Here is a 26,337-nt window from a genome sequence, read left to right on the forward strand (position 1 = left end):
CACTTGAGAAAAAATGAGTTTAGAGACAATAATGCTTTAGTGTTGCCATGTCTGGTTGTTCAAATTACAAAAAGAAGATATATAGGAGAACGCTACATTTCACACGCTATAGGCAATACATTCACAAAGGTGCACAAAGGTGCCTGCAATGCATTATGGTCCACATTCTTCACAGAAATTGCTATTTCTGCCTCCACACACAGAAAAGAGAATGCAATCCTATACACTGTTACTTTTAAGTGTTCGAGTGCGATGCTTTTTTTAGACTGTTTCATATAGATATTTTTCTTTTAGTGGAGGGACATTTTCAGTACAGGAAAAGGATTAAAGTCCAAATGAAAGTGAAACCAGAAAAGTGTCTCTAATAAAGAAGAAATGCCACTGTGCCTACAGTGAGTGATTACACTATTGTAGGTGGCAGTTGCAGCCATTCACAGGGAATTCCCTTGTATTCCGAGGAAGGGTTTTTTTGGGGTTTTTTGTTTGTTCAGTCTTACTTCCTCAACATATTTTCACATCTCAAAACTGGAACTGTCATGTATAATGATGTTTAATCCATATTTATCAAAGAGATTTTTATTGAGAGATTGCTTGACTAGTTTTAATTTGAGATTTTTTCCCCAGAGAGTTTTACCTTAAAGAGGACTAGTATGCTCATTTCCAGCTCTATGATTTTATTCTAGGACTCCACTAGAGTAGCTTTGCATGACTCACAGTTAAAAAAACACTCCTTATTTATCTTGTGCTGGCCCTTTATGCAGGCCCTTAGTTCGGCCTGTCTCTAGCAGGCAGTTTTAACTAGTGTCTCTTTAAGGCCCTCCCTCTCACTCTGTTCTGATTGGTCTGCTTTCTAAGGGGCTGTCGAGGGGCTTACCACCGATGCAAACCCCACATTTCCTGTTTTTGCTTTATCATATTAAAAACCTTTAAATGACTGAATAACAGGAGACTTCTCATGGGAAGAATCTACAGGAAATTAATCGTGTTCCTAATCAAATTTGTAGAGCACTGTTAGTGGAGCTGTAGATGACCAGCATTGTCCGATGGGTAAACTTCTTATTTTACTTTGCTGTGCTTTGTAATGGAAAAATACTCATAGCGTGTCATCTTCACTTGAGTCATGGCTCAGCGTGACCACCGCCAAAACAATGAAACAAATGCTGCTCACAGGAGTTAGTTGTCCATACGTTTATTTCATTATTTGACACTTTGGCCACATTTAATATGAACGTCCACTATTGTAACATTGTATACATGAATGAAAAAGCATAATAGGTCCCCTTTAATATTCTTAAATGTCATTGTATTGTTTGTTTTTTATATGGCTATTATACTATTTCTGTAACTGCGCACTCACACCCAAAGATTCATAAGTGACAAAAGCAGCCGGCAGTCATTAATTTTCAATGAAAGTTGGCGGCGAAGGGCTTCAGACGCCTTGGCAGCAGTAAGCAGCGCTATGCCAGTGCCAAGAGCGACAAGTTGAAGTTGAGCAGAGTTTAACTTTATGCAAATTAGCATCCACACCACTGAAGGAGCAACCAATTGCAGACCGGGATTTGAGTTTCTTCCCATAGCAACCGCTGTAATAAAGATCCTAGCAAACATCTGTTCTATTCCATATTGATAATGGAAGAGAAATTTATCATTGTGGTCTCCAGTTTCACAGACCTGTACAATTCATCATTGTTTTGTTTAGGGTTATTCAATAACTAGCTTAAAATGCTATATTCCATTGGTTACTCAGCCAACAATGTGATCTTTAAAGAAAAATGGCGCTTTGATTTTTTAAATGACAGAAATACAGACTAAGCACTTTTTTCTTACTAAATAAAACAGTTGAAACATGAATAAATTGTGTATTTTATCATCCTTGTCAAGTTCATGCCTAGCCTGCTAAATAGCTCTACTACAAACTTGATGTTGGCCACAACCAAACTTCATGTCTGCATCCCTCCTTGAATGACCTGCCTCCCCGCTGAGGACTGCTACAGGACTGGCAGCGAACAGCCAGCGACCAGAGCACCCGCTGCTGCTCATGAATCTCTTAGTGCGAGTGCCCAGTAAGGGGTTTATCTTCAGTGGTTAGGTAAAATAAAGAGATAGTATAAATCTCTAGATACATGGGATCCAAAGAGCAATGTCTCTCTTCAGAGAGTCTTAAATCCATCTTTGTCAAACTGTTCCTTACCCGTAGCTCCATCTTGTGCCAGGGCTGCTTCTTAGGATTGATGCTGTAAATCTTTTTCTGTTTGGCCATCTCCACATAGGCTTCGTGGCCCTGTCTGAAGTAGTATAGCTGCACAAACACACATCGTTTTAAATATTAAGTCATTCTGCATACTGAATATGTGCACGCAACAGAATAAAGTAACTTAAACCGTATCATGTAAAAATAAAGACATTTGTAGCCACGCTAACAGCCAGAGATTACAATGTGTTCAGTTTGTGTGAGTGAAATATCTTGACACATTAGCATGCTAGTACTACAATTCAGCTCACAGCTGCGCTATCAAGGCTAAAAAAGCTATAATCAATATTTTTATATTAACAATGGATCATATGACTGCAGTTCTCTCAGCTCTACAGGGCTTTGTAGCATTTTTCAGTTTATTCTTTAAGTTTTATGACTTGTAGTTGCATCTATGTTGTTTTCAAAATCAAACAGCAAATGGACAATTTTAGTGACTAGTTTGTTAACACAGTGCAGCATTAAGGCAGTTAAAGGAGATTGAATATTGAACTTATATTCATCAGGTGGACAAAAGCACGACTCCAAATAATTGCTAATATATTTGCTAGATATATAATTCTGTTACTGTTTGTTCTCCGTTCCAACTTTTAAGGTGATTATATACACGTTATGTTGACAGCTTGTTTCCACTGTCCCAGAGTGGACCCAAAAAAACTTTTAATTCAGGCAACAACATACACTTGCACTCCACTCTATTTGGCTCCTCTAATAATGACAAACTTGTCAGCATTATTCTTTCAACCAATTTAGTTTTCTGATGTGTAATGAGCATTACAGTCTCATGTGCCTGCTAGCGTGGTTGTAGGCATTTGGTCTTGTTGCTATGTAAAACATGAGCCTGTGTTTTGGTGTAAGCAGACATGTGGTGCACATGGGGTGAAAATGCTGTAACAGGAGCAGGGGGTGTGTACCTCATCACCCATTTGGGGTATATAAGGACATCTCCGGGGAACAGTGTCTGTGATCCAGGCAGAGGGAAGCCACTCCTCCAGAGTTAGCCCTTCCTCCTGAAACTCTGTCCTCTGGATGACACACATCAGAATCCATATTTAATTACATCGCCTCCAGGGATTAAAATTTTTGGAAGTACCTTTTTAAATCTAAATCTAAAGATTTTGCATATATGTACTTTGAATCACTACATTACATTACTAGTGACAAACCTTCCTCTTCTCCTTTGGCTGCTTCTTCTTTGGTAATGCTCCATCTTTGTCTACTTTGTCTTTCTTCCTCTCTTTCTTCGGATCCCTCTTCTTTTCTCCATCCTCCTCCGAGCCACTGCTTTTCTTTTTCACCTTAACGCTCTTCTTGGGTGGTTCAAGGTTGATCCCTGCGTCCGCTGTCCAGTCTGAGTAATTGCTGGAGTAATCACTGCAAATACATCACAGAGGAAAAGATAAAATGTTCAGATGTTGTTGTTTATGTTTTGATTTGCATACAATATGGGCGTGAATCTGTACATGATAGTTGATGCGATAAATCAATGTGTGATACTATATGTGTCCCACCTTGAGCTACTGTGGTCATCCGGCCAGGGCTCTTTCCCCTCCTCCTCCTTTTCCTCCTCCTCTGAGTGTCCGTTTATTTGCCGTACCTCCACCTCTGCCTGAAAACACAGCCTTTTATGTGAGCACTCTAATCGAAGTTTTGCTCATTGTAATCACTAGACATGATCTGCCCCCCCTTTAACTCTTCAATGCTCGACCCCCTTTAGGGTTGGTCCACCTGAAATAGGATTAGACCCTTGAAAAGAAAGTGGACATTTTTATGTATTTATTACACTGTTGGACTGATAGTCTGCTTTGAAGGTAGAGTGAAGAGGGTGGTAGGAGGGGTTCATTTTTATGACGGAGCATTTCTTTTTTTAATTACCATGAAAAAAAGTCGATTATATTCATAGTGCCATCAGTTTATAAACTTCTTAAAAGGGCTGACTACATAATTCCCCCATGCAGTATAAAACTGTATTCAAAACCAGGCAGCAGTAGTACCGTATCTACCTCAGAGGTGCTGTCATCGTCATCTGCAGCCTCAGCGCTCTGGCGGCTCGTCTCCTCCATGGCAGCACGAGTTTGATAACCGTGGTTACCCTGGCTCTTCCTCCCCTCATCAGTTGCGCACTCTGAAGTCGGATGGCCCTGCAACAACATAGAGGAGTGTGGTGAATGTGAAGGACAGAAGTGATCTAAACTCCAATGATTTAAGAAGTGAAAGCGGAAAAATAATTAGGGACACGGTGTCAGGATATGAGAATGGGAAAATCTGGATTAAAAATAAACTGAAACGCCATTGAGTCCTGAATAAAAACATTTAAAGGAAAAATATAATCATATACTTTAAAAATGTTGTAAAATAATATGTGAGTTAGCGAGTGTGTCTGTGTGCTCATTGACTTACCCTGCTCTCCTTGGGGAGAGAGTGGATGGTGCGTCTCCTCCTTTCTGACTGGTAAATATTGATCTCTTCCTCACCTTTAGCCTCACGCCAGTTCATCTGTCTCCTACGCAATAACACACACATGCAGAGTCATGACATGCACTTACACTATTACCGCCAAAACAAGTTCCCCTTTAGTGAAATCCATTCTGTGTATGTGTTTGTTTTACCTGACAGAGGCATCTTCCAGTTCAGGGACCAGCACCCTGCGGCTCCAGGCCACCAGGTCTCCCTCCGTGGCCATCTGGCTGCGTGGGGCGTTGCTGTGCATCTGTCGGACACCTTCGATCTGCCCGCTGCGCCGTAGACCCACGTTGGGCGGGGAGTGTACCTCTGTTGGCGAACCCACCGATCCTGAGGGAGAAGACATCAGAGAGAGAACATAGTTAGTTCGTTAACAGCCTTGCCTGTTTTTTGGGGAATTGCTCCACTGATTAACATACTTAATGAAAGATGAGGCTGCTGACAACAAACTCTTGTGTTTGTAGTCCATCATTTAGTAACTTATGAGTCAAACTGAGAACTCAAACTATCTCAGCATTAGTTAAATGTACAACTAACAATTATTTTATAAGTAACAAATTTGCAGATTATTTTCTTGATTAATTGATAAATTGTTGGTACAATGGTGCATCTTTAAATGACTTGTTTTGTTTGCGTCCAAACCCCAAATATATTCAGTTTACTATCACATAAGAAAAAAAAAAGCAGCAAATACTCACATGAGAAGCTGTTAGAAAAGAGGCTTAACTGATTAATTGATAATCAAAATAGTTACCCAATTTTTTTTTTGTCAATTTGTAATAAAAACACTGATTGTTTTTATCGCATGTCTGGTTGCATGCATTTCTTTCTTTAAATTAAGCCAGTTGCCTGGAATTAATTATCATAGTGTATGCTAATATGTTGGAGCACTAGAGCTGAGGACAAATGTATGATTATGATCTGTATTCTAATTTGCTAATGGATCAGTATTATAATGAACTTGTCAGGTTTCTTGTGTAAATCTAACTGTGATACTGAAAATGTTTTTGTTTTGTTTTTTTGCATTAATGAGAATTATGTATTTTATATACAGTATTTCATATAACGCATGCATGTAATCTTTTTTTCAGTTCTACAATATAGTAGTGCTATGAGTAAGTAATTACGTATTGTGTGGTGTACTTTTTATATCTGGATTAAAATAGTGTCTCCTGCTTCAAAAACAGTTTAGAAGTCACAAAAAATATTTTTACCTCTGTTAAGACAAACACTACAACCAATTTGCATAGCATGTGAACCAGAGTGTAAAATCAGCCCACTGTAGAACAGTATGACAATACTGTCATCGTGTACTCCTACCTCTGCCGGCTCTGGTGTTAGCACCAGCAGAAGGAGGGGGGTCATTAGTGCCTCGTCTTTGGTCCTGTTCCTGCTGCAGTCTCTGGATCATGGTATCCAGAGGACTGGAACCATCCACCGCCTGCTCACTGACCACTTGGTTAAGGCCTGAAACAGACAGGAATGGAGCATGAGGGAGAGACTTATAAAGTGAAAAAGAGACAGCAAGAGACTGTAACAAACAACTAGCATCACACTCCTAAACAAGAACACTTACATAATCTTCAGACAGAAGATAGTATGTCTTTATTGCATTCATTTCTTTCTAGCAGAGCCCAGCTCAAAATTGGTGTTAGAGCACATCACAATAACACCAACTTCAAATAGAAACAGAATGCAATGGGGTTTTTCCAAAATCCTGCACACCTCAATACCCAGAACGCTTTTTAAAAACTGACAACAGGGCGAGGTAAGGTTAATGCTGTTCTATACACCGTGAAGCAAAAACCTCTCCAAAACTTTGGAGAATCCAATTGTAACCTCAGTAATCCCTCTTTCCCCCATTGTCTTCCTTACCTATCTCCACTGTGCACAACTAATGTATTTCATTAATTACTGATTGTTTCTATTTAAATCACTGCCAGGATTTTTAAATGCCTTATAAATTCTGGTTTTAATTGCCAATGCTACTGTAGTTTCATTAAACGCCTCTCATTAAGCACATTTGAGGACAGATAACATTCTTGTCAAGTAACAGGTGATGAGAGCGGTATGATCGGCTTGACAAGTGCGTCTTTGATCAGCTGACAGACGGGATATGATTAGAGAGAAGACGACAGCGTCACCTCCAGGCGGAGATCTACTCTGATGTGTACAAGCATCCGAAAGATTTAACTACAACTCGAGGTGTCCTTTGAGCCTCTGTACCTGAGGAAGTGACCCCCATCTGTGGGATCAGCTGCTCATCTCTGCAGCCCTCCCTGCCAGGCACCAGCCGCTGGTATCTTGGAGGGTGGGGGTTCCCATCTACGTCCACCAAGAAAGGAGGCGGCATTAGGTGCGGCGCCTGCTGAGTTTGCTCATCCAGCACGTAGTTGTTGGCGTCCCGGATCAGTGGCCGGTAGTCAGTATGGAAGAACATCTGGTCCGCTATCTGGAGCAGAGGTGGAAAGTAACAAATTCCATTTACTCAAGTGCATTTTAAAGATAATATTTCAACATGTTTTCAATGAGAATGTGAGGATTTTTCCGCCTTTGATCTGAGGAAGTGGCATGGGGGCATTTGTTATTACTGATAATGGTCAGTTACATGTTGTAGGGAAATACCAGGTATGAAAGGTATTAAAGGTGAGCCTGTTATGACGTTTGTGACTGCTTTACCTTGTCATACTTGCTGCTGGAGCCAAAGCCAAAGATGAGCAGGTGTCCATGGGAGTCCGTTGCTGCAAAATGCTGCCCATCTGGACTACATTTGCAGTCGAACAACGCTCCGTGACCTTGGCCCTCAATCTACCAGCAGAAAGAGGGAGGGGGAGGGAGATAAAGAGGGGAAATAGGTGCACACTGTAAATAGTATTACATTAGAAAGGGGAATTCCACTTGCACAGTCACAGGATCAAATTGACTTTTCCGTTAACCACGTGAAATCCTGTGATCTACAAATCTACAAGGTTTTGTTTAAAAAAAATGTTATATGACATAATTTTGACTCAGCAAACAGAGATTATATAAATGTCAATGTGTGTTGTGATTTCAGCACTATTATTTCCAGCAATTCTGCTTCTCTATTCACTGTTACCGAATGCCAACAGCAGAAACTGAAAACTTGATCAACAGAAAATCTAAGAAGCAATACCACAGCTGTTTGGACCATCAGCCGGCTGTTATCTTTAGCTTGTTCCTCTTTGTCCCTTATTCTGTGAGGAGGCTGAGCTCACATTAAATCATCTGCGACTGAGGTTTATGTGGGACAGGCACATGCATGCTAGCTAACATATTCAAATAGTTGAAGAACAGACTACTGACTTCCTGGTGGTGACGACAAGACTCCGAAGAAATGACAGCATCCGGCGAAAAACTAGTCTGTGATGTAACCCCCATTAAACCACAGCATCTTTTAAACACTTCGGTTTTCTTCGGAAATCTGGACCTCATCACACTCTTTGTATTATTAATCAACACTTCTCACTGTCTGTGATCAACACAAGCTGACTGGCTGAGTGACCAGCTCACAGAGTGACTCACTTATTCTGAAACTGAGATTAACTGTGATCCTGGTTACCATAGAGACAAGATCAGGAAATACAACAGTGGCTACAATGATTACCATGCTAGATGAATATGTACAGCAGCATATGCACGTCAGTCTGGTGTCATGATTTCACTCTACCCTTGGCTCATGTGTACATGCCCATGACACAGAAAAAGCCCCAACTGACATTAGAAACATAAGAAAGCAAAGAGAGAGCTGACAAACAGTAGTGGGTGAGAGGAACAAACATGAGATAAAGAGTGAGACTAAGAAAAGAAATAGAAAGGATGTGTGGTGGGAAATACACAGTTACTAAAGAAATAACTTTATACTTAAATAAAAACAATTTAATCCTATTCAGTGTAGCTTTTTCGCTGATTCACTACATGATAAAACATTACATCTGTGTAAGATGTGAGGGGAAAAATATCAGGATCTGGACACCGTCAGCTTCGTTGTGAATGTGGACAAAGAGAAGTGAATGAAAGAGAAGGAAAGGCACAACGTAGTCAAGAGTCTCACCATGTTGAAATAGGAGCGGATCTTGACTCCTCTGGCTAAGTCCCACACAATGCAATTCCCATCATGCCCTGCTGAGAAAAGGATCCTAGGATCAAAGGGGTGCGGTTCCAGGACAAACACCTCATCCTCGTGGCCCTGTCATTAAGAAGTATGAGAGTATAAATTAAAACACTCAAAGAAATAAATAAAAACAAATTAAAATAAACAGCTTTTGTTTCTTATTAGTTTGTAGCTATATTTAGTAAGCTACCAAGAAACAACAGTTGTTATGCAAAAAACAACAAAATACATTTGTTGTTTGTCTTCTGGATTCATATGCAACGCTTTCTAGGGGAATATCAAACGTCCCATGTTAATGTGTCCCTGAATGCAGCACTCAGGAGAATTTTTTAACAGTCCCCGCCAACAACCACATTACCATGTGACAATAGGGTAACAGGTGAGGTAAAAAAGAAAAAAAAGATGACTGAAACATGCAAAACATGAACATTAGCAAATGCTGCAAAGTGGCAAACTGGTTTACTGTCATTTAAGCAGCTCATACATGGATAACGAGGGAGGTAACAGAAGGTAAAGAGTAAGCAAATTAAGTTTAATCCTTAATATGTCATTCATGTGTAATGCAGGCTGGCATTTAGATTATCAAGAGTCTGTTTCCATGTGTGTGTGTTTGTGTGCACTGTGTTTAATCATAACGTACCATCAGGACATGGACAAGGTTTCCGGTGGTAGAGTTCCACACCTTCAGCGTCAGATTGTTGGCTGCCGTGATCACCGTGCTGTCATGACGATCCCATGCTACCATGGTAACCTTCAGCTTGGTCACTTTGTCTTCCAGCGGCGGCGGGTTGTACTTTCTGGAGGGTACAGTGAGCATGATGTGATTCACTTTGCTTAGATGCTTGACCCATGAACGCCAAACACGTGTTGATACACTGATTCATGTTTAATGGATCAAGTTGGCTTAGCTTACCTTAAATATATAGAAATTAAATAAAAGACATATTGTAAAATGGTTAAATGGCATCAAAAATAAAAGGCATCCTCTTTCTAAACTAATGACTGAAGAGCTCAACGACCCTTCATCTGTCCTTTCCCATTATTGAATATTTATCAATTATCTTCAGTCCTTTTTAACACCACTAATGAGCAGCCAGACTGATCTAATGGCTAGACCTTCTCTCTGTCTCTACAGTTTTAGATAATTACTCACAACAACAGCTGTTACTGTATACACATGTAAAATGAGAAAACCAGCACATCCAAAGCATTTCAACACTTCCTTGTATAATTCCCTGACTTCTGGACCTGTACAGGAACACTGGTCCGTCATGGAAAGCAGAAGATCCTATTTAACTAAGTTAAAGTGTTTTATTTCATTTTATTATCTTAACTTGATAGTTTATTATCACAAACACAATTAAAGTTTTGTACAGATACCTTATAATCCATTGTTATTCTCTGTCTCTGTCTCATGTTTGTTGTGTTCATTCAGACAATAGAGACTTAACTGGTCTGTCAGTGTTGTCTCGACTCATTCGGTGTCTGTGATGCCTGCAGAAAATCTATAATCTGTCTGGGAGCAGTAATCTAATCAATCACTGTGTCACACTTTATGCCACAGGTGAGAACGTGTTGTTTTTTCTTTAATTTAATTATTTGTGCGATGTACATTATGAGATAGCTTACCATACTCTGAATAATAACATGGAATAGATGGAAAGAATTGTTAGTCAAACACATATAGATTAATGACCCCAACCCTCTGGTCTGAGTTCTAAACACAGGATAGCTGGTGAGAAAGACTTTGACAGCCCAACACACACGTACCCAGGCAATTTGGTCTGCATGTCCAGCAGAATGCTCCTCCAGCCCTGAGGCTGCAGCTGCCAAATTCGCGCTGTACCATCCCTGCTGCCGCTCACAAACCTACAACACATACACACACACAGATTTACGAAGACAGATTCATGCAGCTGCTAAACTGTAAAAACTTGGTTCTGTTTCCGCTTTCTGCAGTACAACGGTTCCCTTCATCTACACATATCAAGATACAATAAATGTATGTGCCCCCCCTTATCTGTCTCCATCTCCTCCACCCCTCCCTTTTACATAGACAGTCTACTCTTGAGATTACAGCAACCCTGGCAACTTACAGCTGAGCTTGTTTTTCTGAAAACTCCACATAGACAGACAATTTAACACTCAGCAAGAGCACAGTATGTGCAAGTGTATGCCTCTGTGTGTGTGTGTGTGTGTGTGTGTGTGTGTGTGTGTGTGTGTGTGTGTGTGTGTGTGTGTGTGTGTGTGTGTGTGTGTGTGTGTGTGTGTGTGTGTGTGTGTGTGTGTAAGAGAATAGATAATAAGTAAAAGTGGTGTTTCTGCTGACACCATCAAGTCACATTACAACACCCGGAGGTTCCATAAAAACAAACAGCATTGCACACACAACAATTAACTACACCAACCATGTAGCTCATGCACGCACACACAGACACACAGACACACACACACACACACACACACACACACACACACACACACAGAGTACAAGCGTACCTGTCACTGCAATGTGAAAATTGGATGCTGTCAACTTTGTCCTGGGTGAGAAAAATGTGGTTTAAAAGTCAACACAACTCGATCAGTAACAAGCATTTCCTTTGCCAGTCTTTTAAATCATGACAATTATATTATGTTTTACCAATAAGTCATGAGTTTGAAAAAAAAAACAACCTCAAACTCAAACCTAATAGCATTTGCCAGAGCTTTCAACTGCATTTACAGTCTCTCAGTCGATGGAGTTTGCTCAGTTGTCATGGAGAATGATGAGCCCATAAGATATGACTGAAAGGTCTGGGATAAGCTCATGAATAAGATGTGTTTTTTGTCAGGTATAACCTGATAATTGATGTAGATTTTTTTCAAATGCAGTTTCTCTAAAAATCTATAGAAAAAACTGTGAAAACAATGTACAATGGTACAATTTTAAACATATATTGATTTACAGTGCTTTTAAACAAGTACAATTATATCATATATTTGATATGCAGTTTCTTTTAAACAGTGTAAAAAGGTGTGTAAAAATGCACTATTCGACTCACTGTATGTGACTCAACTTCAGAGATCTTCTCTGGTTGGCCTGAACCAAAGTAGTACACTCTGATGATGTGATCCGTGCTTCCTGTGGCCAGGAACATACCACCTGGACACAAGAGGAGGGACACACACACACACACACACACACACACACACACACACACACACACACACACACACACACACACACGCGCGCACACACGCGCACACACACACCCAAAGATTTAGGATAGCGTTCGGTTGGCCAGTGTACACAGACAATTCTCTTAAAAATGTATTGAGACTTCTATTTCATGCCTCGGGCACAGTAGCATCCAAAATTCATATATTCCACTAGTTTTTCAAATGTATAAATAATATAACAGTTAATATACATTTCAAGGATCAAACCGTGTTCATCAAATTTGTCCTGCATTTGCAAGGGCAAACTTTGCTAACTTTCAAGTAATTAATCAAAAGTTAGAGGTCGATAACACCTCAAAACAGGAATTCACTTTAAATGACCGTGAAGGACACTTATTCCACATTTACTGACAAGCAGCAGGCCCACTTGAGTGTCTGTCTGCTGTGCTAGCTCTTCAGTTAATCTGGGCTAATTGTGCATTTTTCTTTTTTTCAGTCCTGTTGCCATTTCCCCTCCGGTGGTCTCAAAGCATGCATGAAAATCAAAGCGAGCTGTGTTCACCTGCACTGAAGGAGGAGCAGATCATCTGGACTCCCGGTCTGGAGCGTTCTGTGAATTTACTCGGCCTCTGACTGGAAACACACACATATACACACACACACACACACACACACACACACACACACACACACACAAATAAACATTTTAAATGAAACACTGAGCTACCATTCCTGCCAGAATTTATTGGTTTGTATGTTTTTCTCAGAGCAGGTTTTACAGCTGAATTCTGCTTCTTTGCACATTTTATCGCTAGCAAATATCTATTATTAAATTTGGCACATTCAGTACATATAAAACAATAAAAAGAAAATCACCCTAGCATCCTACTGAATATCCATGTGTAGTAATTATACTGTATGTCTGTATTGTCAACATAACACTGCACAATAAAAAAAAACCAGTAAACTGTAATTTTCAAATATGACAAACATAATGACATTTTAAGGTTGACAAATCATGTGAAAGGTGTGAGGTGAGACTTAGTGTACTGTGTCTCTCACCCAAACTTGAGCGTGCGTGCATCCCACTGCCAGAAACAGATGGTGCCGTCAGCTCCGGTGGAGGACAGGTAGCGCTTGGAGCCGCAACAAAGAGGAGAAAACTGCAACCGACAACACGACCGATTAGAGCTCACGGCTGAGTATCATGAACAGTGAAATGATGCTGCTAATTCTACAGCAAAAAAAAAAATCTAATTAAAATGAATCAAAATAAGCTTTAACAGCATCCATAACAATAAAGGGAAAGATAAGAGATCTGCATAAAGACATAAAAATAGATACATCAGTAAACGATTAAAAGACTCAATTCAAAGCTTTAAAACAAACATTAATGCTTGAGACATTAAGTCTATTATACACATTTGTGATTGTAAAAATAAGCTTTCATAGAGAGCCAATACTGACATTTTATTACATACTGGATATCAGCCAGTCATCCATATTTGGAGGTTTCTCTATGACCTCTATTCTACTCTACTTAACAATAAAAACTGACAGTGGTTTGCAGTGCAGTGTCAGTATCTTAAGGTTTAAATGTTCTTACAGTGACTTTCTTATCCTTTAAAAAATGGACTTCTATAACAGATTATTTATTTTTGATTAAATGTGGACTATTGAGCTATGTGTTGAATTTACTCTGTAAGAGCTGTTTGAACTATTCAACCTCCCACTGCTACTGTAACCTTATTAAACATACAGAATTAAGTTTTATGAACTGTTATAGACTGTTAGCAATGGACAGATAGATAAACACACCTGTAGTGAGGTGATGGAAGCTGCGTGTCCCTCCAGGACGGCCAAAGGGGCGCAGGTCTGCAAACACCAAACTCTGATGGTTTTATCACACGAACCGGCTGCAATCATTGTGTTCTCGTAGCTGACGGCCATGTCGGAGATCTCAGCAGCGTGGCCGCGCAGCGTCGCCAGCAGACGACCGTCATCTGTTCCCCAGATCTTCACGAGGCAGTCATCTGAGCCCTGGGAAAAGCAAGAAAACGCAGTCAATATGGCAATCAGACATGAGTGAGGACGAGCATTTTACATAGTTTGGGAAGTTGCGTGTCTGCTTCAAAGCGACACTTCTAGTAAGACAAATTAAATATGTCGACTTCAAAAAGACTTTTAAAAAAACATATCTGGGCGCGCTGCAGCACTGACTGTCAGCAGATTGGCAAACTTGGAACACAAACAGAAAAAGGATTGAGGATCTTCAGATGCAAAAATAAGAGATGATTAATCTACAGTGTGAGAAAAAGGATGTGGACGCTTTCGAAGCACTTGATCGTCATCTGCACAAGTGCTGCACTGCAACTCTCATAAACACCTCCAGATCATCTCAGTCAGATTGAGGACCAAATAAGGGTAAGTTAACCCAACTAAAAATGTCTAATTTTACGACAGTATATGTTAATGTAATTGTGTTTGATTTAGGTCAAATCAATAAACTCTGACATTTTCTCACATTTTGTTGTGTGTCCTGTAGGTTAGAATATGTTCAGTTTAGCCAGTTATCAAGCCAATCATGTAAAGTGAGGTCATTGGGAAGATCAGGCTCCTGCAACTATGTAAATCCTTCCTTAAACTATTACCTTCATTTGGTTATTCGTAATGATGGGGTTATAGAGCGCGGTTAAGCTAAATTAATGTCTTTCAGCGTAGAATTTAAACACCAACAACCATACAGACAAACCCACTGAGTAACTCGCTACCCAGACATTTCAGGACAGAGATGACATGAGATTTTTCACACCACTGTGAAATATACTGGCCTACTCTATGAGTACTTTTTGCTCCAGCTTAAATTAAGTAGAACCGCACAGAAGAAGAAGTAATCTCAAGCTGTATTGGCTCAGGCTTTCAGTAAGGCTTCACTAAGATGTCTCATTCTCAGGGAAACTGTTGGCAGGAGATTTCTTCACAGCATACTTAATGTACGCATTAAATTAGAAGGAAAAAACCACAAAGCAAGCAAAGCAAGGAACACAAAAGCAATGCATTAAAAAAAAAGGTCACGTACACTTAAGAAAATGATAAACCGCAAAGTCAAACCATTGAGACGTTCTCTCTTGAGAGTGGCTCCTGACACAGTCTTTAGTCTGGATTTATGATGCATGATCAAGACCTTCAATCAAGACATCAGAAAAGCCTTCGGGGACCAAGCTGAGAATTTCTGGCTGTAATCCAGCTTGTGAGGGGTTAAAGGGTTTCAGATTCAACATGTTGCTAGACCCATTTGTGCCTTAATTAAGATCTCAAAAATCATTTTTTAAAACCGACAGGTTTCTAGTGTTGAGATGCAAAAACCCAGCTTGGTGTGATTTAATGTTGTTTGCTCCAAAAATAACTTGGTTTGGGTTTTTTTTCCTTATAAGCTTGAAATAAAGCAGAGATGGATAGTTATAGAACATGCTGAGACATCCAGGCATTTATATCAGGAACACATTTTATAAGACAGGCCACGTTATAAGCATCAGTAAAGATTTTAAAGGAAATGTGAGATGAAAACAACAACCCCCTTCTTTGAAAAAAAAAATCATAATCAATCTCTCCATCACCAGCAGAACAAAGTCTGACTGGAGCTGTTATTATGTGTGGACTGTTCAAAAACACCAAGCGTTCCCTAAGTGATTTAGAAAAAGCCCAAGGACAAATTACGGCTGTGACAAGATGGACGAAAAACTAATATGTCTGGAGGAGAGCCTGGCAGACAAAAAAGGGTTCAGGGTTTTCAGAAAAAGCAGAAAGACTCGACGCAAACTTTTTCTACAGATGAGAAGTATTATTAGTCACAGGCACAAACAATCCAATCTAATCAATCTAATCGGTCCTTTTCAATAGCTGTGATAACTAGCTCACAGTCATTGCTAAAGCTATTTCACACAAATCAATATAGGCTGTTTGACAATCAATTTTTTAACGGAACCTTTTTTTTTTAAATCACAAAAAAATCAGTGATCAATTGATATGCTTGCCACTGCAGCAAAGCCTCAATAAAAAGACGTTTGTGCGTGAAGTGATCTAAAAATAAAAATTATATAAATAAAAATGATCTTGTGATGAAAGGAGACAGAGGGAGAGAGAGAGAGAGAGAGACTGAGAAAGAGAGAGGGAGAGGAACGTAGAGAAAAAGGGAGAAGGAGAAAGGGAGGGAGACCAAGAATGAATTTTAATTCTGGCACTTAGCCAGCGCCTCAGAGGAAACATTTTCTCCAGTTATGATGAGAAATAGCAAGATGGGGGGGTTTGGGGTGGGGGGGTGAGAGGGAGATAGAGAAAGGAACAAAGGAGGGGCAGCGCAGTATGAGGGACGGGGGGAGAGAAAAAGAGAGGGAGAGAGAGAGCACAGGGAGGGTAAGAACGGTGGAAAGAGAGATAACAAGAAAAAGAGAGACAGAGAGTCAATCTAGCCTTCCCCTCCCTCACTCCCTCACTCCCTCCCTCTCAGCAGACAGCCATTTTTAGAGATTTAAGAAGTGAAAGCTGAAAATGGTGTATAGCAGCAGGCAGTGTTTGACTCAACGATCCAAACAGAAGGGCAGCAACATTAAATCAACACTACCTTATTGTTCATTCAATATTTAACCTCTAACACCCACTACAAGGAAAAAGAAGCCAACAAGGCACATGTATAGAAGGGGTATCCAGAGGGCAAAGGTCAACTTCCTCCTTAGCTCCGGAAATTCTTATTTCCTTTTCTTAAAAACAAAATGACTCATATGAGGATGAATTCAACTGTGAGTCATTCAGTGAAAGAGTCCCCTCACAGTAAGGTAAACAGTAATTACCTCTTACCCGAACTGTTACGACAGAGAATACAGACGCTTGGTCATCTTGGTGAGCAAAAGGCAGCTTGTGAGTATCAAACATACAAAGCATACAAGGGGTGCCTCTAAACAAACAACATGGCCCAACAAATGTCACTAAAATTGCTTTCAGCGGGCTGCTTAAACACCAGAACACACACAGATGCATCCCAGCTTCGCTCCAATTATGTCCCACACACATACTGCATGACAGCCGCAGAGAACAACACACACGCTATGAAACCCACACGCACATGTACAGAGAGTTTGCGGCCTTACGGTAAAGATGCGTCGGCCTGTCCTGTCGAAGGTGACGCAGTACACTGACGACAGGTGTCCCAGGATCCTCTTGTGCATCTTCATGTGCGTGTACACGGCCGTGGGCACCAGCTGCCTGAGGCGGTAGGAGCCATTCAGTCGGCGGCCGTTACTCGTCTCCACTGCATGGCGAGAAATTATGAGATTATGCAGAGAAGAGAGCAGCCAATCAGTGACATCTCATTAATTTAATGGAAGATTGCAAAGGAAACAAAATAGAAACTGAAAGTGTGTTCGTCCCCTGTGTGATTCTGAAGAAAATCAATAATAATGCTGCTGGCAGTAAAGGCCTTTTCAAGCAAAGATACAGTGCAGTATGAAAGAATTGACTCATCAAGGTTCAATGTATTTTTTTCCTTTTGTAAAATTCAACTTTTTCTTTACCAATATTAGGTGGGCTCCCATATATAATTGGCGGCTCCGGTGGTCGCCCACAGTGAAGCGCAGCCAGTGCTGAGCCCTTCCACACAACATGCTTGCAACCTGCAAAAAAGAGCAACACAAAAGAGTGAATCCACACAATACAAAGAGTGTATTACAGCTCGTTCCGTGTGAGTTGTTCTGTATGCGCGCACACTTGGTCTTGCATTAGTACAACATGAGGTCTTTTACCCTACACAAACAAGCGGAGAGCTACAATAGGCTGTTTGTGCGTGTGTACATTAAAGAAGCTCATGTGCACAACTCACTCTTGCTGGTGCGAAGGAGATTCTGCCGGCCGGCCCCCAGCAGGCTGGTGAGTCCAGGCACGCTGGCAGGGACCTCCCTCTCCAGCAGTGGACAAACTCTGGAGCAGACCTGCAGCAGGTGGTCTGGACTGATGTGCCGGTAGAGCTTCACCTGAATACAAAGACAGATAAACTTAGCTTCTATTCCGGCTGGTAAATGAACCCAAAACACCAAACAAGGGAGGTGAAGGATAGCAAAAAGAGAAACTAAAAGAAACTTAGTGTAGCCACTTTTTTCCCAAACAATTAATGTGGAACCACATTAATCTTATTAAACCAAAAATGTAAGTCTTAAAATCTTTTAGACACTTTGGGAGATTAAAAAACAATTTCAGAAGGTTCTGCTTATTTAAGAACCAAACAGTAAAAAATCAATAGTTACAAGGCCTCATTCAGACTCTTTTGCACACAAAAACAGATTATGTGTAAGTGAAAAACAAGTCCACCATCCTGAATGCCTGTTGGTTTGCTGAATGCTGAAGAATTTCAAAAGAGAAAATGAACAATGATAAATGTATCATACTCTCTGTGGGTTTAAGAGATTTTTTTGAAATTGAATTAATAAGGAAAAAAATGAATACAATAATGACCTTCTTTTTAATGGCTCTAAAAGGGCTAAATTTACCATTTCAAATACTGTGCATGAGGAGCCCTCTGATAAAAAAAAAAGATGAATCATCATGTATTACAACATTTAAAAAAGGTCAAATATGACATCTGCAACAAAATAAATGCTAAAAAGTTAGCTGGATTTCTTTTGCCTAAAAATGCATGTGGATACAGTTTACAGTAGCACAGTACGCCAGCAGAGAGGGGGGGGTGTGGCACACAACTTAAGTGGTGAAGCAGAATGAAACCAACACTGTTATAAACACAGTGTGCCTCTTATTCCACTGACACATGCGGACACTGCTTCATGGCCTACTTCTGGAGAAAAAAAACCAACAACAACAAAAAAAACACCTGAATGACTGAAATATTGGCGATACACTACACAGGATGATATGCAGCATGCAGCACTGTGGTGTTTATTTCCGGATGTAGGATCATTTTAAATGTAGTAATTTAAGCCAAACACACAGTAATCAGCTTTGTTACAGACACATCTGATTTAAATATCTGAACAGGGTCAAATAAGCCTGAAATTATTCCCCTCACACACACACACACACACACACACACACACACACACACGAACACACACACACACACACACGAACACACACACACATTATCTCCATTCCTTTATCTGAGCATGCAACGCTGACACTAACACTTATTCTCTGTCTTTGTGAAACACACACACACACACACACACACACACACACACAATTAATGACCCCTTAATTGCTTTCAACATCGTTGCTGGTTCAGAGACGTGATCAGTTTTTCTAAGCACATATCAGTGCCCCAAGCCCCTCTCAGGTACACGCAGTGCCACGACGAATATGAATACACGCACACGCACACACACACACACAGAAATGGGAGTGATATGTAATAACAATTTGCTCCATTTTACTACATCTGAACAGATAACACTCACACCCCTCCAACAGCAGGAGCACCACCACCACCACAGAGCACATGGTCCTACACACATGACTGCAAGTAACCTTCTGCACAATTATCACCTCACATTTCCATGAAAGGAAAAAGAAAAATCAATAAATACATATGAGATAAAATGTTATTTTACACCACACAGAACTCTATTAATTGGAATTGGCCATGTTGTTATTGTCTCATTATTAATGTTCAAAATGTTAAAAATCAAAGTGTGTAAATATGGTTATAATGACAGCAGGTTTGTATTTTCATTCAAAAATAGGCCCATATTTAATTGAGTATTGTGCTCCTGATCCATTTTAAATGCAAACAGGAAGTAATCATGTATCTAATTAAACCGCCTTAATTAATTAGCCACAATTAATAGTGCTAATTATTACAATATCATATAAGTCAGCGTTGATTCCTCCTTACTGCCCAACCCCCTTCATCTCCTAGCCCAGACGTTCAACCTCGGACAAAAACAAATCTAACCGTGATCCGTCCCTCATGCCTAAAACACCGAGTATCCAATTGGTCTAATAATTTAAAAAAAACAACCCTCCGCAGTATTTTTTTTTTTAATAGAGGAAATTATGCACAATAGACAGGAGGCAGGCTGAAGCGGCTGGGGATGGGAGGAGGAGGAGGAACGGAGAGCTGGAGTGAGCCAAGCAGGAAGAGAGAAAAAAGCACACACACACAGGCAGGCAGAAAGACACTGTCAATAATTTGTTAAACGTATACATTTACACCCCCTCTGCACTGGATCCACACTTCATCTCGTGTTGGATGTTCATCTGCCTGCCTGTGCGCACAAGACAGGAGAAATCCACAACAATGTAGGTCTTCGTAGCTTAAATAGGCCATGGGTCATTATTTAATTTTATATAATAATAGCTCATATAAAACTTAAACAGCAAAGATTCAGATTGCACACTTTCAAGCAGGCTGCTAAAGAAATTAAATGTATAAGCCATGATTAATTCTCTCCACGCCCCCATGCGTAAAAGGCTCTTTCAGGCGAGCCCTGTTTGTTTACATGACAATTAGCACGTAAATTCATAAAGCGATTAGAAGATATCAGCTCAACGTTACCTCGCATCTTCACATAAAGTGATCTCCCTCTTCTCTTCAATCCGAGCTGCTGCACCACAATCCCCCAAAAAACTGCTCTCCAAAATGACTCCACGGCACCAAGGCAGCAGTCTCCCCCTCAAATGGGAGCTGTAACTCCAGCTTTACTGAATATACTGTTTATAATGTCCTCCAAAAAAAGAGAAAAGTCCTGTTTTCCAACTCTTGCCCCCCTGCGTGTTTTCAAACCCCATGCACACAAATTATGGTTTCTTGCAGGACAAGAGCGCCTCCATCTCTCTCGGGTTAGTGGCGCAGGGAGTCCCTCCTCCGGATCCTGGCGCTCCTACACCACAACACTCATGACGTATCAACATTTCACACACTATTTTCCAACAACTATTAAGACCTTTTGGGCATGCATGGGACCAAACTCGCACACCACGGTGCACAGGAGACATGGACCCGACCCCACGGTGTCCCAAAAACGGCCCCTAACTGCAGCCAACTCGCCCTGCAAAGTCCTTTTCAGTTTTTTTCTTCACCACCTGATTTAAAAATTGCGGGAAATTCAATTTTTATTTTGCTCTCTAAAAACTTTTTCCTCAGTTATAGAGCTCCCTTACCAAATTGTCGTACGTCCCGGGGTGTTCCTGCCCTGTCCAGTCCAGCCTTCTGGGTAGCAGCTGAGATGGAAAAATAGTGTCGAGTGTGATCATCCAGTTCATAAATGTATCGAGTGTTGTTTTAAAACAAAAACGAATAAATCAGAGTCAAAGCAACACCACAAAGTACAGTGCAGAGAGAAGCATCTCTCTCGTACTGCTGCCTGCTTACCTCCTTCTCCTCCACCTCCCTTATCAGGGTCTGAAAATAGCATAAAAATACAAAAATTACACCCCGTGACAATTTCGGACATGTTATAAATTCTCCTAAAATGCAAAAACACCAACCTCGGCTGCTTTTTGACACGGTCCAGCTTCTAGAAATCGGGCTATTAGGAAGTACAGTTCTGGTATGGTTGGAGGGGGAGAGAAGAGGACGGGAGCTGCGTTAGAAGAGGGCAACCGAGAGGAAATTTGGGGGGATATTACAACGACCGTGACATATTTTCCAATCTCCTTTTACTCACCAGAAGTCAACTGCGCGATGTGTATACTGTCTGAAGCCATTTTGGTGTTGTTTGCCAGGGCAGCGCCAGAGCCTGTGTGGTGGGTCTAGGTGGCTGCCCTGTAGCTGTCACTGTTTATCCACCAGGAAGAGGCTGCCTCCATTCAGCTTCGCTCACTAAAAAAAAGAGTCCCGGCTGCGTCTAGTGCTCCTCCGCGCAGCGACAACTAGTGCGCGCTGCGTTGTTTGCCCCGCAAAACAACATCCTTCTACCGACCATGAACACAGCGTGGAGCCCCTATTCGCTTATCTACCTCTCTTGGTGAATTTTAGCGTTGCTCACTTGCTTGTAGATGGCGGTTTGGTTAAATGGTTAAATCCCCCCTCCCCCTCAAAAGAAAAAAAAAATAGCGCTTAGCCCTCTGCGGAAGAATACGTGTGGTGTGTTGCACGCACGCCACTGTAGAGGGGAGGTAGAAATGGCAGCCTGCTAAAGAAGAGGACACATTGCTGCAGAAGTGATTGCTACTTTTGTAGCTAGATAGCATTTATCACGCTTAAATAATTACAGGCAATTCTCATCTTGATGTATTCTTAGTTTCCTTGCGGGTTGCTCCCATTTAAATCCAGTCATATTTTCTGTTGTTTTTTTGTTTTTTTTAAAGATGCGGATGTAGAATATGGCTCCCGTGTTAGAGAGGGATTTGCAGCCAATCTGTTACAGCGAGCTTCAATTAAATAACACAACTTTGCCGTGTTAATTCCGTGTTTAGTCTCCGTCCTCGGTTGTTATTACTCAGGCGGTATTGTGTAACAAGATGTCTAGCTAACACACCCACTCTCTCTGGGAGCCGTTTGGTGGGGAAGTCGTCCATTTCTCTTCCAAATACTGCCAGGCAGTAAAATGGGGGAAGGGTTGTTAGAAGAAGGGGGGAAATGCAGCTTAATGAATGAAACCTCGTGAGTTACTGGATTTTAATGGCAATCACACATTTTATGCAAGATCAAGACAAGTTATCAAGGAAATGCATGACAGCACACACTTCCTCTATGGTTCATTAAAAAGCTGAATAAAAAGGGAACAACATCATGGTGTTTTGTTTTTTTTGTTTTTGCAATAAACATATTATTTCTGTGACAAATATATTTTATATATTCATGAGAAAAATATATTTTACACCTTATGGCCTGATAATAAACAAGCCCTTAGCCCTTTATTGACCCCATGAACTCTTGACTGTAGTCTACTTCTTATGAGAAGTTAACATCAATGAAAGCATTAGTAATCTATTCCTACCAATTATTAATATTTGCACATATACTTTTATATTCTGGTGGAATTACCTTGAGGTCGCTTTAACAGTCTACCTCCTAAGTAAGGCCACAAACATGTTTTGTTACCTGCAACCCAGGGAGCCCAAAACTCTAAAACTCGGCGTGAGATTTTTACACCTAAGAGGATCCAAGAGTGTATTTCAGACACCTCTGACATGGTGTGTTCATTTCCCCCATTTTTTAGTTTCTACTACTGTGCATAGATGGTGTATTTATAATACTCCTTATATGTTATGGTTTATATAATTCATTGTAATTTATTGTAACAAATACATTTCCTCAACCAAGAACATAATTATTTAAAAAATCATAGTTTTTGATATACGCACCACTTCTTCCATTATATTGAGCATGTGTCATTTAAAATCCTAGAGTCAGGGTTCAGGTTAGAGATGTCGTTATAATAATGTAGGTGCGGGAGATGTTAATGATATCAAATGAAAAGAGAAACCTCTTAACCCTCATCCTTCCAACACATTAAAATAAAAGGACTACTGACTGGAAACCCTGAGAATAAACTACTGTAAGAAACGACCATCATAGCAAAATGTTAACTTATTTCTTCTTGATATTATAACTTAATAATGGTAATAATGTCACCTGGGGAAAAAAACACTATTATTTTAGGAAGCTTAAAGTTAATCTGCATATTGCATTATATGCTCTTGTTTGATACAAATAGCAGCTTTTATCCCCAAGTACAATCTTATTACAAAGCCTTCAAAATGACTGACAGGGTGCCCTGACCACCTTGATAGTGTGTGATATTTTAAATTATGATCCATGGCAAGCATGGACTCAATAAATAGTTCCATCTATAAAAACTGCATATGTGGAATTGGGTGCTTTTGACTGGTGTTTCCCAAGACCCGAATATTTTTCATAAGCACTTATTAAAACAGAAACAGTAAACAATGATATGAAGTCATTAGGAACAAATTGATTGACAAAGTCATGAACAATTGGAATGATAGAATAAAGCGCCCGTGAGATATGACAAAAGTATACCTCTGGGGTCAGCAGGTATCCCAGTGAGTAGGATTCAGGTTAAACAAATTAAACCCTTTATAATTTGTATAAGATGTATTTGTTTAGAAAAAAACAAAGAATGGGTCGATGGGTATAATCTTTTTTTTTATTACTGCATATTTTTCTCCTAAAATACAGGCACACATGAGACACTAACTTCCACACACTCACTAATCTGCTAATTGAAATTAAGTCATTTTTTTCACTTTTTTTGTGCAAAATCTAATGAGGTGTGAATAAATAAATGAATATATACACACCTCTGTGTGCTCATGTCTGAACTGGTATTGGTTTGCAAAGACATCCTCACACCCTTTAGAGTACAGTGTGTAAATTCATTTTCAGTTGTTGTTCTTTGCTTTTCACTTCTAGTTTAATATTTGGCAGTGTCAAAAAAAATAATACAGATACTATACCAGATAGACTGGGACGTCATTTCAAAAGTGTTCTGGCAGAAAGGTGGAAATACTCTTTCTACATTTTTTTACATTCACTTATATTCTGACCCTCCACTGATGGAGTTTGACACTTAGGTTAGCTGTGCCTAATGTGCCCATGTTGTGTCAGACTGAATTTGTCACTTACTCCCTTGGATTTGGATAGAGTGTAATCACACGTACAGCTGATTGACAAGAACTTGCATTTTGGAATTGTAATAAAATCCTGACATTTATATAAATATTCGATTATTATTGTTTTTGCATGCTCAGATATTCAGTGAGTTCAGCTCTTGTATAAGTCTGTGACGCCTCTAATGTGTTGGACGCTGGAGGGACAGACTGTCACCATTGATAAACCATCCTGCAACCTGTCATACAATAAGGGCTTGAGGGAGAAAAACTAAAAAAAAACATTGCACCTTGGACCAAGACAAAGTTTGAATTTTCAGGCCATGTCAGTTACTTTCATTTTACTTTTAATCCTGACCCCTTAAGTGCAACTGTAATTGTGCTGGCTGACATGGCCACAAGGAGGCAGCCTCACTCTGTACCACTCAGCCAAACATGGGTCCACAGAGGTGTCAAAGGTTATAAATAATGTGGAGAAATGTCGTCAGGTGCAAATTTTCTCTTCGTAAAACATAAAAAGTCATTTTTGATGATTAGTGACAAGACACAAGACCACTGACCTGCTTTGAGATTGCCTGGACTAATACATAGTTCATTGGTAAATTTATGAGAGTCATAAAGATTACCTTAATTGCAACTGCACCTCATAATAATTTGACATGTTTAATTATCCCTGACCAAATAAATTCAAACTTGTTATACTGTACATACGCTGTGAGAATTGCTGAAACATTTGGAGATTTTGCTTGATGAAATTGTTATTACCTTTTTGTTAAGGATCAGAAAAGCATGTATGTCTGCCCCTGCTTCATTGTCAGATTATAGCTTCTATTAACCATGACTATAATGTCATTGTAGCTTCATCAAGAAACTTTGATAGATTTTTCTATGGTGTAAACCTTTATCATCATTTTCTTGTGACTACAAAATTGTTTGATGCAGATTGATTTTGTAAAGTTCTGTGCAGCTTTTCCCCTAGATTCAGCTTTTTGGAGCACAGGTTAATAGGTCAGATCTTGTGAATGGTGACATTTTGCTTTAAAAAAATTAACTTGTCTAAAGTATATTTTTTATTCAGGACTGATGCAATGTAGAACTTCTCACTCCCACTGTTGTTACATCATATCAAAAGAGGCTCCTGATAATACATTTTAAATTGCCTCTTCAGTATCTGTGGTAATCCAGACATCATCACTCCACACCTCCACATGTTTAAAAAAGGGAACTGGTCATTGGTCCACAAGTGTGAGTGACAGCTCGTCCCGCAATGAAGAGACCGTATAGTCTCATCGGTCCCACCACTCTGGCAAATGCTGACCTTTCACTTCCTGACACAGCAGTTGTATTTAACACAGCCACGTGCCCCTGGCGACCTCGCGCACACACACACACACAAAGATATACACAGACACACAGTGCTGGCTTTGTGTTGGTGTAAAAAATAACTCTAAACATGAATACGTTGAAAAGGAGCTCTCGAACACAGCTAGTGGACACACTAAAAACACACAGGTGCAAATTGCTTTACACACATTACCTGAGTTTTTCCAGCTATAGAAAAGGCAGGTATAGGTGTACGAATAACTCTCAACAAACTTGTTGTTTTGCTAACAAGGAAAATATACATGCAAATTCCCTTGAAATGATTTTCGATCTAAAAAGTATAATGGAAAACTTAATTCTGCATCCAGTAGTTTTATTCATCAAAAATTAAGAAGACAACAGAGACAAAAAAAAAACCTCACACATAACA

At 40.1% G+C, this 26,337-nt stretch overlaps 1 protein-coding gene across 1 annotated transcript in view; it reads right to left on the reverse strand.

Moving 5' to 3' along the window:
- phip (pleckstrin homology domain interacting protein) overlaps positions 1-21,780 on the reverse strand; it is a 32,140-nt gene extending 10,360 nt beyond the window's left edge. Inside the window, exons 1-25 of the mRNA XM_062436669.1 lie at positions 21,674-21,780; positions 21,495-21,553; positions 21,379-21,408; positions 21,168-21,227; positions 17,878-18,028; positions 17,573-17,671; positions 17,150-17,310; positions 13,824-14,045; positions 13,068-13,168; positions 12,568-12,638; positions 11,888-11,988; positions 11,346-11,386; positions 10,617-10,715; positions 9,487-9,643; positions 8,787-8,921; positions 7,394-7,522; positions 6,941-7,166; positions 6,035-6,181; positions 4,861-5,044; positions 4,652-4,754; positions 4,255-4,392; positions 3,763-3,860; positions 3,418-3,625; positions 3,166-3,276; positions 2,192-2,299 (exon numbers count right to left, since the gene is read on the reverse strand). Coding sequence (XP_062292653.1) covers positions 2,192-2,299; positions 3,166-3,276; positions 3,418-3,625; positions 3,763-3,860; positions 4,255-4,392; positions 4,652-4,754; positions 4,861-5,044; positions 6,035-6,181; positions 6,941-7,166; positions 7,394-7,522; positions 8,787-8,921; positions 9,487-9,643; positions 10,617-10,715; positions 11,346-11,386; positions 11,888-11,988; positions 12,568-12,638; positions 13,068-13,168; positions 13,824-14,045; positions 17,150-17,310; positions 17,573-17,671; positions 17,878-18,028; positions 21,168-21,227; positions 21,379-21,408; positions 21,495-21,553; positions 21,674-21,713 — 2,979 coding nt within the window. The 5' untranslated portion in view covers positions 21,714-21,780. The remainder of the gene's footprint in view (positions 1-2,191; positions 2,300-3,165; positions 3,277-3,417; positions 3,626-3,762; positions 3,861-4,254; positions 4,393-4,651; positions 4,755-4,860; positions 5,045-6,034; positions 6,182-6,940; positions 7,167-7,393; positions 7,523-8,786; positions 8,922-9,486; positions 9,644-10,616; positions 10,716-11,345; positions 11,387-11,887; positions 11,989-12,567; positions 12,639-13,067; positions 13,169-13,823; positions 14,046-17,149; positions 17,311-17,572; positions 17,672-17,877; positions 18,029-21,167; positions 21,228-21,378; positions 21,409-21,494; positions 21,554-21,673) is intronic.
- Between the last annotated feature and the right edge of the window lie 4,557 nt (positions 21,781-26,337).

This window comes from Scomber scombrus, chromosome 17 (assembly GCF_963691925.1).
Source record: "Scomber scombrus chromosome 17, fScoSco1.1, whole genome shotgun sequence".
NCBI classification, from domain to species: domain Eukaryota; kingdom Metazoa; phylum Chordata; class Actinopteri; order Scombriformes; family Scombridae; genus Scomber; species Scomber scombrus.